This window comes from Gymnoscopelus microlampas (assembly GCF_963454915.1).
Source record: "Gymnoscopelus microlampas genome assembly, chromosome: 23".
Taxonomy (NCBI): Eukaryota; Metazoa; Chordata; class Actinopteri; order Myctophiformes; family Myctophidae; genus Gymnoscopelus; species Gymnoscopelus microlampas.
The window spans coordinates 19,939,366-19,957,510 of NC_139960.1; the positions used below are offsets into that span (position 1 = coordinate 19,939,366).

At 44.5% G+C, this 18,145-nt stretch overlaps 1 protein-coding gene across 2 annotated transcripts in view; it reads right to left on the reverse strand.

Moving 5' to 3' along the window:
• Positions 1-18,145, reverse strand: part of camk1da (calcium/calmodulin-dependent protein kinase 1Da) — an 81,154-nt gene that overhangs the window by 20,882 nt on the left and 42,127 nt on the right. For both annotated transcript variants that reach the window (XR_014600237.1, XM_084050082.1), the window contains exon 3: positions 13,849-13,923. Coding sequence is in view for 1 of the 2 variants with exons in the window: in XM_084050082.1 (XP_083906208.1) it covers positions 13,849-13,923 (75 nt within the window). In the remaining variant the exon portion in view is untranslated. The remainder of the gene's footprint in view (positions 1-13,848; positions 13,924-18,145) is intronic.

Genomic DNA, 18,145 nt, shown 5'->3' on the forward strand with positions numbered 1-18,145 from the left:
GAAAAAAAAATATCACAACATTATCTATATGTCCACTAGCTAGTGGACATATAGATAATGTTCTATGTTGTGGCAACATTTTTTTACGGTATTGAAAAGCATACCCTGGTATAGAGCACCGAAGTCCTGACGTCACTGACAGAAGAGGGCGCTTTTCTGCTGTGGGCGCTGGGGGCGTGTTCTCTCCTCCGCGTCATCAGTGCCTATACCCTAGGTGGGGTTGGCGAAAGGGCCTACTCTGTGTGGAGTTTGCATGTTCTCCCCGTGTTCCCTAGGGTAGGTACCCTCACAAAAACATGCAGTAATCCTGGTCACTGTACTGCCTCCCCCTGGCCAGCCGGGGCGCTTGATGGAGGGGAAAGGAACTGGTTGGAATAACGTGTTCCTTCCACGCGCTACGTCCAACCAGGGAAACTCTCCTCTGTCAGGTGACAAGAAGGTCAGTTGGCTCTCATGCATTGAAGGAGGCATGAGCTCGGCCCTGGCCTCCCTAGGTTGGCAGAGGGAAGGTAGTGCCCAGGATTACATAGACAATTGGCACTGGGTGTAAAAAATAGGGTTACAAAATCGTGGGATAAAAAAAAAAAAAAAAAGAAGAGGGCGCTTTTCCGCAGGTTCGTGGCTTTACTCTTTGTGTTGATATCCTCATTGGGGAATCTTAGATCGCTTCATATAAGAACTGTGTTGTCCAAAAATAAACACATCACCCTGGCGATTTTACTCATATGGATATGAAGCATCGACTGAAGGTGTAAATGTACACATTTACCCAAAGAGTAACACAATATAAACACTAGAAACGAGTCAAACAACCCAAAGACTACATTTCCCATGAACGCGGCTGCTGCTGGGACAGTGATATCAGACCCGGAAGTAGTAGTTCTTAAGACTTTTAAGGCAGAATGAATTCCATTTTTGCCAGAAACAGGCTGTATCAAATATGAATGAATATCATAAACGATGCAGAGCCACCCCTCTGACAAAAACGCCAGGGTGGTGTATTTATGTTTGGAACACAGTTCTTATATGACGTGATCTAAGATTCCCAAATGGGGATTTCAACACAAAAAATAAAGCCACGAACCCGTGAAACAGCGCCCTCTAGTGGCAGTGACGTCAGACTTCGGTGCTCTACATGTAACAGCTCGATAGCATGCACCAAGCCCATTTATCAGTGAGCAATGTATTGTAAAGGCAGAAACTTAACACAAGAAAGTGACCTAGTTATGGTCACTTTCTTTTGAAGAGTTATAAATATTTTTCATATAACTCGATGTGGACGGGTGGAAATAGTCTTGCTTTGAATTCCCCTCTCACAGGTCAGCTCTGTCTCTCCAATGGTGACATAACGGTCTGTCTGAAATTATACACTGAAACACAAATACACATCAGGAAAGTATACCAATATACTGTACAGGAGCAGTCTATTCATCAGACAAATAGCTTGACACTTTCAGCTAATTGGGCGTAATCTTAACTAACCAGTTTAATAACTGATGTGGCAAGATGAGGTTTCAGTGAGAAAAATATTACGAAGATACTCGATGTTGTCTGATTGAAACTAATTGTAAGTGCAATCTCATTTCAAGTGGACCCACGTTTCAATCACCTCGACAAACAAATGAGACTATAGTCGGTGTAGTTATGCATTACATCGGACATTACAGGTTTCTAAGGGCGGGTGCATTCAAGATATACAGCTATTTGTGTAATTTCAAAACATTCAGCTGCTGGCTAAATGATACAATGTAGCTTGCATTTTCAGCTGATAACGGTGCAAAACATACCACTATTCTCCTGCCTGCCTATTACAAAACTCTAATCTGCAGTTACAACTGTTCTCTCTCTCTACAACTTTTGATATAGACATAAAATATCTTCTAGGACAACTATTTATGTTCCATGACATTTTGACTATTCTGTCATTTTCCCTGACTGGGGAAACTGCATAAAGATATTCCAGGTTTGGAATGTGGGGAACCTTGAATCCATTTAAGAGAGAAAATGTGGTACAACTCCCGGTACAAGTAGTCAGTACGGGTGCGAGGTATTTACAACTTAACTACTGTAGATAAAAGGGGAAAAAACTGCACTCTGTCAAGTTAAATTTACACAGCATATTTAAAAACAACACACACTCAAGAAACTAACATACAAAACAAGGCACACTGCTCATAGGCACAAAAAAGTAAAGGCAAAAAACTCTTCCACATAAACACATAAAGAGGATTCGAATGCTAGTGAATAAAAGTGAGTTAAGCCTGGGGTAAATGGAGGGGGCAGATCTGATAGGGAGGGGAGTGCAGTTTCCTTTAAAGGCACGGTCACCCCATAGCTTAGGTTTTGAGCATGGGACAGCCAAGAAAGAGCCCCACGTCAGCATACCCGGAGGACTTGGGAGGTAGAATGATGGGTCACTTAGATCATTGGTTCTCAAAGTGGGGTCCGGGGACCACAGGTGTCCTTGTGGGGGGTTCCAGGGGGTCCCCAGCTAAATGTGTTAATATAGCATCACAATAATTTGAACCACTTTAACCTTTTATACTTTGGCTATTCAAAAATAGCAGATATACAAGCTCATAGCGCGGCACCGAGTGCCGCGCTATGAGCTTGTATATCTGCTATTTTTGAAAAATCTTGAAGATTCGTGCAAATCTTTGAATATATTTCTTTTAAAGCGAACATTTTAACACAAATCTTTGCTTCTGGGAGTCCCTGGCACAACATATTTTCAGATGGGGGTCCGCGGCCAAATATATATCAATTTGGGGGTCCCTGGCATGAAAAGGTTTGAGAACCACTGACTTAGATGGTCTGTGATATAAGAGGGGGCCAGTCCGTTTAGAGCTTTATAAACAAACATGAGTTCTGAACTGTACTGGTAGCCACTAGCTAGTGGACAGAGGCCAAGAGAGGGGGGTAATATAGTCCTTGAAATATTTAATGCAGCATGCTGCATTAAATAAAATAAAAAACATCCTCAACAGAGATCCAACGCAGTCCAACACTAGGGGGAGCTGGACACTGCACCTTAAACGGAGGTGGTTTCATTCAAAGTAAGGAGAAATACTAACATAACAGGGAAGAGGTCTTACTACTGTATGTATTGGAACATTTAAATTAGTTGAGCTTAATCTAAAAGGCTTTACCAGAAAAAAGAGAATTCAGAGGAATATTGCTTTTGACCCCGGGGACAATGCTAGCAGCAAATAAACATGCCTGTTGCCTTAATTATAAACAAACAGTTGGGTCTGTGATGCATCGCTGTCTATTATTGTGTTTCTAACCCCCTTCCATGGGGATCATGTCGGTGCCCTCTCACTGACACCACCATGTCCGTTCATGTCTGCCTGGAAGCCAAAATCCAAATCTCATTACACAACCACATATTTACTATGAATCCTCAGACATCCATGACATCTTGTTCTCGTCCTGTGATGGTGAAGAGCGAGGAGGAGGACAGAGAGTGAATTCTAAAGCAGGGGTTTTCAACAGGGGGTCCGGGACCCCTAGGGGGTCCTCAGAGTTACTACAGGGGGTCCGCCAAATCTTAATTTGATATGATTTTTTTTACATTAACCACTTGAACCCTAGCATCCCTTTTCTTAAGAGAACATTAGCGAAAAATAGCAGATCTACAAGCTCACGTTGTGAGCTTGTAGATCGGCTATTTTTGGCAAAGAGTTATAGGTGTAGGGGGAAAAAAGAGCAGCAAAAGTAAAGTTTATCTGAAACACAATTTTATACAATATAGAGGAGGTCCCTGCTTCATCTCTCTCTCAGCTAGGGGGTCCTTGGCCTGAAAGCGTTGAAGACCCCCGTTCTAAAGTGAGTGTGTTGTTGTTGTTTTTGGAGAGGGATATGGACCCTGGCGGTGAGTGGTTATGCTTCAACGGGCCCAGAGCTCCCTCTCCTGGCATGGGATTATATACACTGCTGCAGAAAGGCAGGGATATGAAGCCAAATGTCCTACTGACTCTTGTGTGGTGCCGAAGGAGAATTAAAAATGTAAAACAAAAACGAATCAGAGAATTCGCCCCTTTTCGCTTCATTGTTTATCCGCATAGCTGTCTCACTGTTACACTCTTTCCGTGTGAGTGTCAGTGTGTACATGTACCATTTCTGAAGACCAAAACCCCAATCCAGTAATGCTGGAGTGCAGAGCTTAATTTGTGTGTAATAATAATGTGCGTGCGTGCGCTCACTCTTGGTCGAGAGTGAGACAGATGGTACAGCAGAAGCTTGAGGGTCCGCTCTACCCCTCTCCTCTCTACAGGAGGCGCTGTGACAATCTATTCCTTACTCTCTGATGGGCACACATTCACACAACAACAGTGTGTGTGTGGGGGGGGGGTGATGTGCACGCTAAGTTTGACATTGTCGGTTCTTGAGATACATGAACTACAGACACACAGACAGGGATTTCAAGCATTTAGTGCAAGACTAGACCAGTGCACCGGCCTACTAGGGAATCGAGAACGGTTCAAGTTGGAAATGCATTCCCCACCCATTACCTGTTGTCAGGGTACCTGTTGTACCTGTCTGTCTGTCTGTCTGTGTCCCTTTATACCCATATATGGAGTTCAGCGTCAGGCATGCCCACATATGGGCCAGGCCAGTCTATGACGTCAGTAGCATGACAACAGCATATTGTACTCCATACAACAGAAGTACACGTCTCCTTGCTGTCCTAAATCACTGTCCCAGACCGTCCACATCCAAGTTAAAGTTTGTGAACTGTTAATAGGCGAGTGCATATATGAAAAAAAACACCTTACCCAAAACAAATTGGAACAAAAGGTTTCTCAACTGTTTTTTGTAGTATGTGGTGTCCTGACTAACATACTAAAAGTCTACCAAAGTTTGACCACTTTTAAGGTGTTATTTTAAAGATGGCGTCCAAGATGGCCAAAAAAAACGTTAAAATAGCTTAATTCCTTCATTATTTATCCTAGACAAGTACTTTTTGTGTCTAACCCCATGTTTTGGGGGCCTGGGAATCCATTGGACTTGTCCAAATTGCAGAGATACAATTAGATAATTGTGAAATCCTATATTTTGTTTGAGACTATTAAAACTCTCTGAAATGGTCACCCGTTTCAAGTTAACTTAACTAATTATATAATAAATGTCCAACAAATATTCAATATTGCCCAAACTAAATTCATCTTTGACTATACACCCCAGCCATTTTGAACCAATCTCTCTGCACCAATCCCCTTACCCACCCCACAGGAACTTCATAACTCCTCCCCTACATACACAAGAATATTTATTTTTCTCGTGGACGCGCAGTGTCATCTTGTAGACACGATTTTGAAAAACATTGAATAGATGTTTATAGAACTTTTTTAACACAGGAAGGCAATCAGTGTGAGTGTGCAAAGAGGGATGGGGTGGTTATGGAGGTTAGTGTAGAGCTGTCAGATCCGAGTCTCTGCATGACTGTGTGTCAGGCAGACAAGGGTGTCTATATCGGACTGGCTCACAGGAGAGTTGGTGGTGGCTGACCATTAATATTCCCAGGGGTCCCCCAGTGACTCATTATGGCTCAGAGCGTCCTCTCCCCTCTCCAGAACAGCTCCAGAACAAAAACTTGGTCTATGCCGAAAGCAGTGCTTGTTTGTTGGATAGCAGCTGAGACACAGCCCCTTATGGGCGTGGAGGTCGGTTAGATTGGGATTCTATGGGGGAGACTGGAGCCCAGGGCGTCATGGGATGTCCCCTATACGTACCTTCTTGCTGTTACAATTATTCATGAAAAAAGATCTTAAGGTTCAAGCTTATTGCCAGCAGTACCAATCACAAAACAAAGACATGTGAAATTAATTTTGCACTAAAACCTCACACAACTACTCACAGGAATAAGGAGATGTCTGTGACAAGCAAATCTGAACCTTATCCACGCCACACTCCTCCACCACCCCTGCCTAGACACCCAGTAGAAGACACTAGATACATGTTGTGATAGCTCTGTACTGACTTGCACACCCTCTCTAGGCCCACAAGTGGCCATTTTTTTCCTACTGAGTGTAGCGTTGTGAGCTTGTACATCGGCTATTTTCACAATGTTTGCCTCTTTCTTACCTAATATTTGAGATAATATATATATATATATATATAGATAATATAGTCTTAAGAGTAATTCAATTTTAACTTTAGAAATGTGCAGATACCCTGTATACACTTATATTTTGGTAGACTTTTGATATGTTATTAAGTACACCTGATACTACAATAAACCATTGAGAAACCTTTTGTTCCAATTTTTTTTGGGTCAAACCATATATGTACCCGCCTATAAGCTGTGTTCCAAAACATTCCCCTTTCAACATCTGTACAAACAACGATCAAATCCCCTTTTTGACAGGACTCAAGTTCACCACTAACAAATAGTGTGCGTGTGTGTGTGTGTGTGTGTGTGTGTGTGTGTGTGTGTGTGTGTGTGTGTGTGTGTGTGTGTGTGTGTGTGTTTGTGTGTGTGTGTGTGTGTGTGTGTGCGTGTGCGTGTGCGTGTGTGTGTGCATGCGCACACTTAGTGATATTATCTTCAAAGCGCCAGTGTCAAATTTTTAGTACAGGTTGCATCTTGGAGCGTAACTCTTCGAGCTTAACTTTGAAATTGAGTTGGGGGCTGCAAGTGTACCGAGTCTGAATGCACAGATAAGAACAGCACATCCATAAAAGGCACCACTGCACTGCATTCACAATGTTCCCAACTCAGTGTGCTGCCCTGTGTGCTGTGTAGCATGGAGACCAAGCCTGGTGGTGTAGCCTAGATTGGATGGGGGTGGGGTGTGGGGGGGGGGGGCAATCTAATCATTGCAACGTTCCAACAGCAACGGCTAATCTGTGTGAATGTTGATCTCTTTTGTAAGAGTTACATGCGTGCACGTGCACACACACACACACACACACACACACACACACACACACACAATTGGAGTCTGAGAGTAAATCTGTGGGGCATCGTCAGGGTGACAGATCAAATTAGAGCCTGTGTAAGTTAAATTCTAATGAAGTTTCTGAGAAAAAAAAAAGATTGGAAATTAATTGCTAATCCGCTCTCTCTCTCTCTCTCTCTCTCTGTCATAGCCCCGTTTTCTCTCTCTCTCTCTGTCTTTTCAAAGACGGCCGTGACCCGTTACATTTTTACCGGAGACAAGCATGGCCGAGAATGACAAGTAAAGGCCAGGCTTGTGCATGTACAACATGAGTGTGCACTCACTCACACTCAAACACACACACACACACACACACACACACACACACACACACACACACACACACACACACACACACACACACACACACACACACACACACACACACACACACACACACACACACACACACATAATGGTGAGGCAGTGACGCGGTAGATGGGCCACCAGGCTGCAACATAGCGTAAGCATTTGCGCACATAGACCGTAGCCGTCACACAGGAGCCAAGTCTGTACCCTTCTCTGTAAACACAGTCACACACACACACACACACACACACACACACACACACACACACACACACACACACACACACACACACACACACACACACACACACACACACACACACACACACATTTTACTATCTTTATGGAGACATCAATGCCAATTTTTCCATTAAAGCTGCAATCTGAAATTTATTTGGATGAATACAATGAATAATTTATTTGAACCAATCTGTAGAGTATGTAAATACAATATAAATGGTAAATGGTAAATGGTGCATTTTATAGCGCTTTTATCCAAAGCGCTTTACATAGATTGTGCAACACATTCACCCATTCACACACACATTCACACACCGATGGCGGAGGAAACCATGCAAGGCACCAACCTGCTCATCGGGAGCAATTAGGGGTTCAGCGTCTTGCTCAAGGACACTTCGACACTAACTCTGGGGGAGCCCGGGATCGAACAAACATCCAATATAACAAAGATCTGCAGTGGTGTACAAGTGGTGGACAAGTAGGTGTACTGCCTGAAGCTTGCCTCGTACACACTATCTCCCTGTGAGTGGCAGAAATGTGTTCAACCACACATGAGACCTAGATTCGACTCAGTACAGTAGATCATATGGATTCAGCTTTAAAAATTACATTTTACTTACAGTAGCCTGCTGTACCAGCCGAAGCACCCTAACCTCAAAAAACTCCATCACTAAAACTAATCCTAAACCCAACCCTAACCCTTAAATGGCTACTAGTAACCTGAATCTTTACATGTTCGTAACTCTAACTCTGAAAATCTTTTTGAACCATAAAGATGACCCTTTTCCTCATGGGGCCCGCAACTGACTATCCTTGTGGGGACTGTTGGTCCCCACAAAGTAAAACATGTGACACATGTACAATACAGTATCAACACATATGTTTGCTAGACACACAGACATGCTGTGTATCAACTAAGTGGATGGAAGGTGGAAGTCAACTTTGTCCACTTAGTTACAGCACTCTGTGTTTTGTTCTCGCTCTCTAGTCTCTCCACGGGTCTAAAAATGGTATCAAGCTGTTCCTTTATCAGGGTAATCAGAGCTGTACACTACAGTGACCCTGCATGCTGCTCCAAACCTGCTCCCATTAGCCACACCTACTTACTATTGTACTTCCTTAAGTAAAAACAGCACTTAAGCCTGATATACATTTAGTTGCGCGCCAGTGTCACGCACCAAAAATAGCAGATGTACAAGCTCACAACGCATTGCGATGCAACGTGTTAACTTGCGCGACACGGCACTCAACTCGGCACCACAAGGAATATGGAAAAATGTTCAGGATTACATTAATTGCTACACTCAGTTGTGCGTCGTTTTAATCCATGCCACACTTTTCTTCCCCTTCTCAACTTTAATACCATTTTCTTTTTTCCACACTTCTGGTTCTCTGTTGCTCCCTGAACCCTTCATATCTTTCTTGGCAGCAGGTGAGATGTCAGTTTCATTCATATAGACAATTTGAGTGTTCTCAGAATCCAGTCTCCTCCTCTGTCATCCACCCTCTACCCCAACTCACTCCATTATGTAATGTGTATATACTACTATATATATATATATATAATACTGCCTTGATTGCATTTTTGTGTACCTCCAATCCTTCATCCATCTTCAATCTCCAATTCCTATCTCTTCCATTGACTGATTCATTTGGAAGCAGGCGGGTGCATCACTCTCTTCAGTCTCTTGTGACCAGATCATGTATCACTCGATGTGTGTGTGTGTGTGTGTGTGTGTGTGTGTGTGTGTGTGTGTGTGTGTGTGTGTGTGTGTGTGTGTGTGTGTGTGTGTGTGTGTGCGCGCGCGTGTGTGTTCGCTAGTGCTGGAGTGTGTGCGCACTGGGACTCGCCGTTCATCATGGCTGAGATGAAAGCATGAGAGCCTTCAGAGTTGCCCAAATAATCACAGTGGCGTCAGATATGAGTATGACCCGTCAAGCTCAGGGCAGAGGCAGCCATAGATCAGACCCGGCCTGTCAGCCTCCGCTCACTGCTCAGTTCTGGCATGATTATTCTCTGTCTGGGGAACAAACCCCAGGGTCTGTGCATAAGGTTGATCCACTGGGACCACCACATCTAAGGTTTATTACTTTGCAGGTTCTGTAAAAAAAAACCTGAAGGGCTTTAAATTTCAATAATGACTACCTCCCCATGCATTATCCCGCTTATTACACGGCTACTTAATACATAAATACATTTACCCAAAAGTAACAACAAAACGAAGTATTTCCTTGCTTACGGCAATGAAAGTATTCCATAAGTATTGGGCTGGGCGGACAAGTTCGCCTCGCAAAAACAAATGACGAAATGGAAAAAAACTCGCCCCAAAACACACTCGCCCCCCATTCTATTTACCGCCGATTTGCCTGTAATACCGCCGGATTTGCCCCGGGGCGACTATGTTTTGGGGCGAGCGTTTTGGTATTCCCCCGTTGTTGCGCCACGATAAACAAGGAAGTGTAGTGGATCAAATAGAATGACTTTTCGGTTATTGCATCGTCTATTTCTCACTTCAAATGTTTTCAAAAACATTCTTGAGAGCAACGTTTAGTTGTAAATGACATTGGTTGTTTGTTTACATGGCTGTCATGTTGGATAAAGCATAAAATCAAGCAGCGCAGGTTGATATGAGCAGGTGTTCTGAGTCTCTGATTAGACAGCGGTCCGTTATTGAGCTCAGCGGTCATTATCCAGAAATAATGACCGATGACTGACCAATCAGAATCGAGCATTCAACCAAGCCGTGTAATAAAGCAGCTTAAAGTTAGTGCCAACATGGTGTAATAGCAACACAAAAACAAATACTGTATAAATAGCTGCAAACAGCCATACCAGGGGCCAAGCAATGTGAGCAATACGCTATAGTGACAGTAGTTTTCATAAAATTCAAAATTGAGGGAAATGTGTTCCTCATGAGGAAAGGCAAGTGTGTCAAAATGTCATGGACAATATCCATGACATTACCTATATTATAGGTAAAACATGAGGCATGAGTTATGCTTGCATTTTACATTTTTATCACGATCCCATTTGGACAATCTCAGCCTCTGCTTATGGCTGCTGATAAAAATACAACATTTTGTGGTGTTACATGAAAGCCTTTGTGTGAGTATTTGCATTTTTATTTTATTATTTATCTTAGTTGCCGGATGTATGGAATTTGCAATAAGGCATAACCATGTATACAGATAAATGTGCATATACATTGTGCAGTAAAGGTTTGAGTTATCTATAAAGGACTTTACAGAAAGCGTGTGCACGCACAGGTAGTGGCAGCCTCTTTTAAGAATCTATTATTTACTCTGTCAATGCAAGTCAGCACAGAGTCAAATAAAGCGTAAAATGCAAGTCAGCACAGAGTCAAATAAAGCTTAAAAAAGGCTTATAATCTCAAACAAATTCTACACTACTCTTACAGCTTATACACAGCAAAATCTTAAAGTCCCCTACCCCATGTCCCCTGGCGTGGTTTAAATCCTTTAGAAGAAATCTCTGTACATGAAAAGAAAAATGTATTCCCCCAAAAACATCCCTACAGGGGCTTTAGAAACCCTCTATTTTTGCTGTCATTTAGCAGGATCTATGAATGAATATACTAATGTGGCACGCTCCCGGAATCCCATTCGCAAAATGACTAATAATCATCCCTACATGTTTGATCCCACTGGCCTGAATTTAAGAACATCCAAGCAGAAACACAGATTGGGACAGACACCAAATGCACTGTGGCAAAAAATTAATGGCGTGACATCACGCACACCATGTGTGGGGCCTGTGGCAAATCTGGATCCAGCAAATGCTATGGCAAAAGACCAGATTTAGTTGTAGAACACTATATTAATGCTTTGGAGATGTGCAGATCGCAAGAAACTACCTGAAATTTCACAAGTAAGCCTCAAAAAGGACAGGCCTGAAACGGGCTGGGTACACGTGTTTGACGGGTGAAAACAAGTGAAAACTGTTCACGGGTACGGGGACGGGCGGTACTGAACTAAACGCGGGTGGGTAACATTTTATTATGAAAATCAGAGAGCACTGTTTCCACCAAACAACGTCACTTGCGTAACTTAATACAGCACGCCGGCATAGAGCACGCCGGTCAGTTGTCTTAACTCACAAAAACACATTGAACATCCTTCAAGTTAAAACCATGTGATAATGTAAACAACGACACGTGCGTACTGCGTGTATGCGCCTTCTCGCAGTATGGAAAGCTCGCTCCTTCGTTCTTCACTTGACGTGCAGATTTCTGAACGAACCTGACCACTGAATGTACCGCTATTGTTGAAGGCTGCTATCTTGTGTTAAAAGCATTTTAAAAGCATTTTAAAACACTTTTAAATTGAGTGACTGTCTGTAGGCTATTTACTGCATGTAATCATGGGTAACGGGCGGATAACGGGTCCATTATTTGACGGGCGGGGCGGGTCTGGTTTGTATTTTGATATAAATCACGGTTGACGGGTCGGTCTACGGATCTGATTATTGACGGGTGGGGCGGGTGCGGTTTGTCAAAATTGGACCCGTGCAGGACTGCCCCTCAGCTGAGAGTTAAATGACCATATGTTTTAGCTCTGTACAACTAAATGCCTCCACATGCATCAATAATGGCTGCAGTCCAGTGATAAACGGTACGAGTGTTATCACGATGCTTTCAAGGTAGCCCTGATGTCATGCGGGGGGGGGGGGGGGGGGGGTGACCTCTGAACTCTGTAGCCATGGCAACTGACCCTCGTCAGCCAGCAGATGGGAGCCTGTGGGCTGTGTGTGTGTGTGTGTGTGTGTGTGTGTGTGTGTGTGTGTGTGTGTGTGTGTGTGTGTGTGTGTGTGTGTGTGTGTGTGTGTGTGAGGGGGGGGATAAAATACTTGCTCCAGGAAAGACGTGAGATGGAGAGGAAGATGACGAGAGGAGAAGGAGGAGAGGAGATGAGGTGTGACAGGAGATGAGAGGACGACAAGAAAGGTGATGAAAAGACAAGAGGAAGGCGGAGGGGGGGATGGAGAGGAGATGAGCCGTGACAGGAGAAAGGCAAGAGGAGAGGAGAGGGCGAGGAAGGAAGAAAAACACACAGGAGGAAGTAGATTGTTCGTTGAGGTGGGGGGAACAGGGGTGTGGGGTGGGCGGGGGAGGAAAGGTCTCTCTCTTGCTGACGGGTTCTGTTTCCCCTCTCCAGAATTAAATCAAGACTGAGGATTTTACAGCGCACCGCCACACACAGGGTTCTCTCTTGGTCCGTTACTGCTTTTTGTTGGCAGAGTACAGGTTATCGGAAAGTTTTGCCATGGGTTTGGTGTAGTTTTCATGTCAAGGACCCACAAATTGATAAATATTTGGCCACGGACCCCCATCTGAAAATATGTTGTGCCAGGGACCCCCAGGAGCAAAGATTTGTGTTAAAACTTCTCACTAATGTTCAAGATTTTTCGAAAAATAGCAGATCTACAAGCTCATAGCGCGGCACTCGGTGCCGCGCTATGAGCTTGTAGATCTGCTATTTTTGAATAGCTAAAGTGTAAAAGGTTAATGTGGTTAAAATGATTATATTTATTTGTATAGTGCTCATGCAGCCTATAGTCGCTTTTGTCGGGCTTGTTTTCATAGACCTGGTTGCTTATTTCTCTCGCAAAACCTGGCAATATTGTTCAGAGATACAGACGTGCGTCACACACACACACACACACACACACACACACACACACACACACACACACACTACAAATACAGGACTGGACTGTCTGGACGGTAATATTGCGGTTCTATGTGGGAGGACTAGCCACGGTGCGTGGCTGTAATGTGCTCTCATTGGCTGTAGCGTGCACTAGATCGGGGCCGATAGCCCAAAATATCCAACAAGTTTGAAATGTAAAAGTTGTCGGGAACCCCTCGCCGAGGGTGTTTCTTCTCGGAGTACCTTACACACTGCGCGATCAACACCTCGCCGAGGAACGCCCGATCTTAACTAAGATCGGTGGTTTTGTCGGCGAACACCAAAAAATATCCTAGAGTGAAATTCTCAAATAGTCAAATATCGTACAGTGTGTAGGGTCTAAGAGAGAGAGAGTCAGACAGAAATCGGGGAGAGAGAGACACACACACGCACACACTCGGGGGGGGGGGGGGGGTGAGAGAGAGAGCGATGGAGATTAAAAAGTCACCCTTGGTTCAGTTACCACTGAAACCGGCTGTGTCTGTTTAATCTGACACCATGGGGGGGTTAGGAGGGGACAGCAAATGAGAGACAGAGACATTTACAAGTAGAGAAGGTCAGTGGAGGTTAAAAGCGGAGAGAATGGGCGAGAGACCGATGTTGAAACGGAGGTGTGTGTGTGTGTGTGGGGGGGGGGGGTACTCACAGTTGCATGATCAAATAGAGGTGGTTGGAGCTCTCGTAGATGTCTTCCAGTGCCACGATGTTCTCATGCTTGATCCTACGAGGGAACACAAACCAGCAAAGGGTTCATTCATGAGACCAACGAGGATCTCCACTCTACTTTACATGATCCCACAGAAGACAAATCTACATTTTTTTTTGTGCCAGGGACCCCCCAGAAGAGAAGATTTATGGGGGGGGATTTATGGGGGGGCACTGGGGGGATGCTGTGGGTGCTGGGGGCGTGTCCTCTCCTCCGCGTCATCAGCGCCCATACCCTAGGTGGGTTTGGCGAAAAGGCCTACTCTGTGTGTAGTTAATACCCTCACAACAACATGTAGTAATCCTGGTCACTATACTGCCTCCCCCATGACAGCCGGGGCGCCTGATGGAGGGGAAGGGAACTGGTTGGAATAACGTGTTCCTTCCACGCGCTACGTCCTACCGGGGAAACTCCCCCCTGTCAGGTGACAAGAAGGTCAGTTGGCTCTCAAGCATTGAAGGAGGCATGAGCTCGGCCCTGGGCTCCCTAGGCTGTAGGGGGAGTGTAGCGCCCAGGATCACTTAGAAAATTGGCACCGGGTGAAAAAGGTTTACAAAATCGTGGGATAAGAAAAAGAGAACATTTATGAATATATATCTTAGATATTTTTCTAAAAGAAAAACAATAGCAGATGCTATATTAACTACCTTTGCTGGGGACCCCCTGTTATCCCCCCAAGGACCCCTGGGGGTCCCCGGACCCCACTTTGAGAACCACTGCTGTATTGTATGTGTGTAAGAACTCTGTGGTGACTGCAGCCATTGATGCATAAGATAGGGCATGACTCATACCCCCGCACACACACACACACACACACACACACACACACACACACACACACACACACACACACACACACACACACACACACACACACACACACACACACACACACACACACACACACACACACACACACACGTTGACTGGGGACCGCTTGCTTGAGCTAACAGGGGATAATGTGCATGTATTTAAACTCTGCCCGGTATAATGAAAGGCTAGCGCTAGACAGTCGACACCTCTGGAGCGGAGCAGCCTGAGTAATGGCAGAGAAATCATCCCTCTCACAAACAGCCGGGATCATTATATATTCACAGCACACACACAGGATCATGACATGACAGACAAAACCCTGCGTGCTGTGTGTGTGTGTGTGTGTGTGTGTGTGTGTGTGTGTGTGTGTGTGTGTGTGTGTGTGTGTGTGTGTTTGTATTACTATACTTGTAAGGACCAAACGTCCCCACAAGTATAGTAGAATGTAAGGAATAGATGCTGTGAGGACCATTTTACCTGGTCCTCGTCAAAAAAATCGTTGTTTTATTTTAGATTAGATATCTAGAGGTTAGTTTTAGGGAGTTGGGGTTAGATTTTCCCCTATTTATTATATAGTTGTGCGGCGATGTCAAACACTGCAAAATAGCCGATCTGTGTGTGTGTGTGTGTGTGTGTGTGTGTGTGTGTGTGTGTGTGTGTGTGTGTGTGTGTGTGTGTGTGTGTGTGTGTGTGTGTGTGTGTGTGTGTGTGTGTGTGTGTGTGTGTGTGTGTGTGTGTGTGTGTGCTGTGTGTGTGTTTACACTGTATGTGTGACTCTGCTTCTCTTTGTTGCGAAGCCGCGTCTCTGCCCAAGTGGAGCTTACTATGAAATCCTGCTTGGCTTGTGTGTGTCTGTGTCTGTGTGCAGTCTGCGTGTGTGTGTGCAGCACTATTGTGTGCGTGCACTGCCTGTGTGCAGCCAACAGAGTGCGCCAGAGTGCAGCTACAGTCAAAACACACACACACACGCACACACGCACACGCACACGCACACAAATATTTTCGAGCTGCGTTCGCTTCCAGCGTTCGCGGGTCTTACTTGTCTATAGGTATTTATGTTTGTGAGTGTGTGTGCGTGCATGCGTGCGTGCGTGTGTGTGTGTGTCCTTGATTCTCTGCTCTAAGGATCGAGGCTAAACTAAGAGAGAGTAGGCAGCAAGTGTAGCACGACAAATACTATCCACTAACATTATCGGAGAAAACGGTATAATAGGACGATATAGTAAATAAGAATAGACAGACAGATGTCTCCTGCTAGCCTGGCGTTGACAGACTATATCACTGCTTTTTTTTTTGCAGTCGCAGATTCGTCTGGTCCCAGGCTAGTCTCCTGCTACAGCTGCCAGGTTGGAGCCAATAGCCTAATTCATACTTTATCATTTATACTTTGTACAATTTAAACCTTGAACATTTAGCAGCTATCAGCATCGCTCACCGATAATAACCGATTTGCCATCTAACAACTCATGGCAGTGTCATTTTCATTGAGCGACTCCGTCGGGCGAGAGCTTGACAGCTTTAAGAGAAATAAACACGTCAATCTACTACATGATTGACAGTGAAGTGGCTGATAGCGACACAATTCCCAAGGTCGGAGAAGGAGGCGGCAGTGGACCAATCAGGAATGTGTACGGTGACACACCCCCTCCCGTTTCCCATGTACAGTAAATAGACCTTAACATCAATTACCAGGATCTATAGGATCTACTGCCGTCCACCATCATCAATGAAAGGCAAAATACGCGTGGGTTCGAATCCACCGTGGTGCATCCGGCTTTGTCGAGCGTCTATGCGAACACAATTGGCCCGTGTTCGGGGGAGGGAAGCCGGGGCGGGAAGAAGTTGTAGTATAGCTGTAGTACAGCTATATAGCTGTAGTATACACGCATTATGGTCCGAGCAGTCGTCATTGCCCAAGGTTATCTAAATTAAGGCTATAGCATATCAGTCACAGCTGTAGGCTGTATGTTTATATGTCTGTGCCAGAGCTTAGATAACCTTGGGCAGGGAGACCCAATAGCCTAATGGTTGGGCTCATACCACATGGGTGCAGAATGCCTTCACCTGTGTCCCCGGTTTGACGGCCGGACTATTGTGTGCCTTCCCCCTGCTCTCTGAATGCATTCTCTGACTCTCTCTTCATTATATATCTGAATAAAGCATAACAATTGCCAAAACTAAAAAACAAACCAAAAAAAGGAAATAAATCGGGGGAACTACAAATTAGTATTACTCTTTTAAACCATTAAGACCGGGAACGCAGCACGTGTGTCATTTTTAGATTTATATGGCTATTCAAAAATAGCAGATATACAAGCTCATAGCACTATGAGCTTGTAGATCTGCTATTTTATATATTCTTTAAAGCGAACATTTGTAAAATATGTTGTTCCAGGGACCTCCATAAGGAGGGAATTGGCGGAGAACCTGCATGGCAGTTGCTGCTAGCAGGTCTCTTGTTGGTACCATCGAACATTTCTGGCCGTGTTTTGTTTTCCTTTTCAACCGAATACATTTTGGTCCATGTTTGACGCGGAGTTCCTTCAACAATTAGGTTCTGTGGCACTGAGTAATTACAAGCCCTAGTGCTGATATGCCTTATCACTAGAGCCAGACTGATGTATCAGTTTGGCCAATATATAAGCTATTATTTTGACTGTTTTTGAACAGTATCAGCAATTATGCAGCCGATGTGTCCTGATTTTTAACCACTTTCTACCTGGTGTCCTCATTTTGGGCATGTCATTATAGGTGAACGTTTTCCAAAACATTTCCAAAAGTAGTCGATCTACAAGCTCACAACTAATTGTGTGTAAATTGTCTATAAAATAATTTAATCAAATAAACGTTTTTCAAATTGATCACAAATGATTTTTCTCTGTTATCGGTAATCAGTAGTCTAGAACACCCCAAAATCTGGATAGGTATCGGAACCAAATACATGGCAACAAGCGTGCTCTGCTGGTCTCTCTGCCCTTTTATCACTCCCTTCACCCAGACTAGATAATAAAGTATAAATGAACACTTAGGATTTTGCTTTTGTGGAGAGAACACAATGACCAGTACACACTGTTTCTGTCATCACCATTGAGAACACAATGTTTCACTTCAAAAGCATGAAGGAGCAACAGCACACAGACAGACAGCTGCTTATTGTTCTGTTTTGTTCTGTTCTGGGCTGTGGATCGTGACCCGCGGACAGGTGGGTGGGTGATGGGGGGGACTAAATGAGATCGTGATAAGCAGGGGTAGGGGAGGCTCTGGCAAGGCGGCTCTGTCGCCCCGGTAACGAGCGTGGAGCAGGGAGGAGGCGGGCGGCTCGTATACGTGCATGAAAGAAAGGAGAGGAGAAAAACAGGGAAAGAGAGAGAGAGGAAAACACAGGCTGAAGAGAGGGGAAAACGGAGAGAATGTATATGCCTGT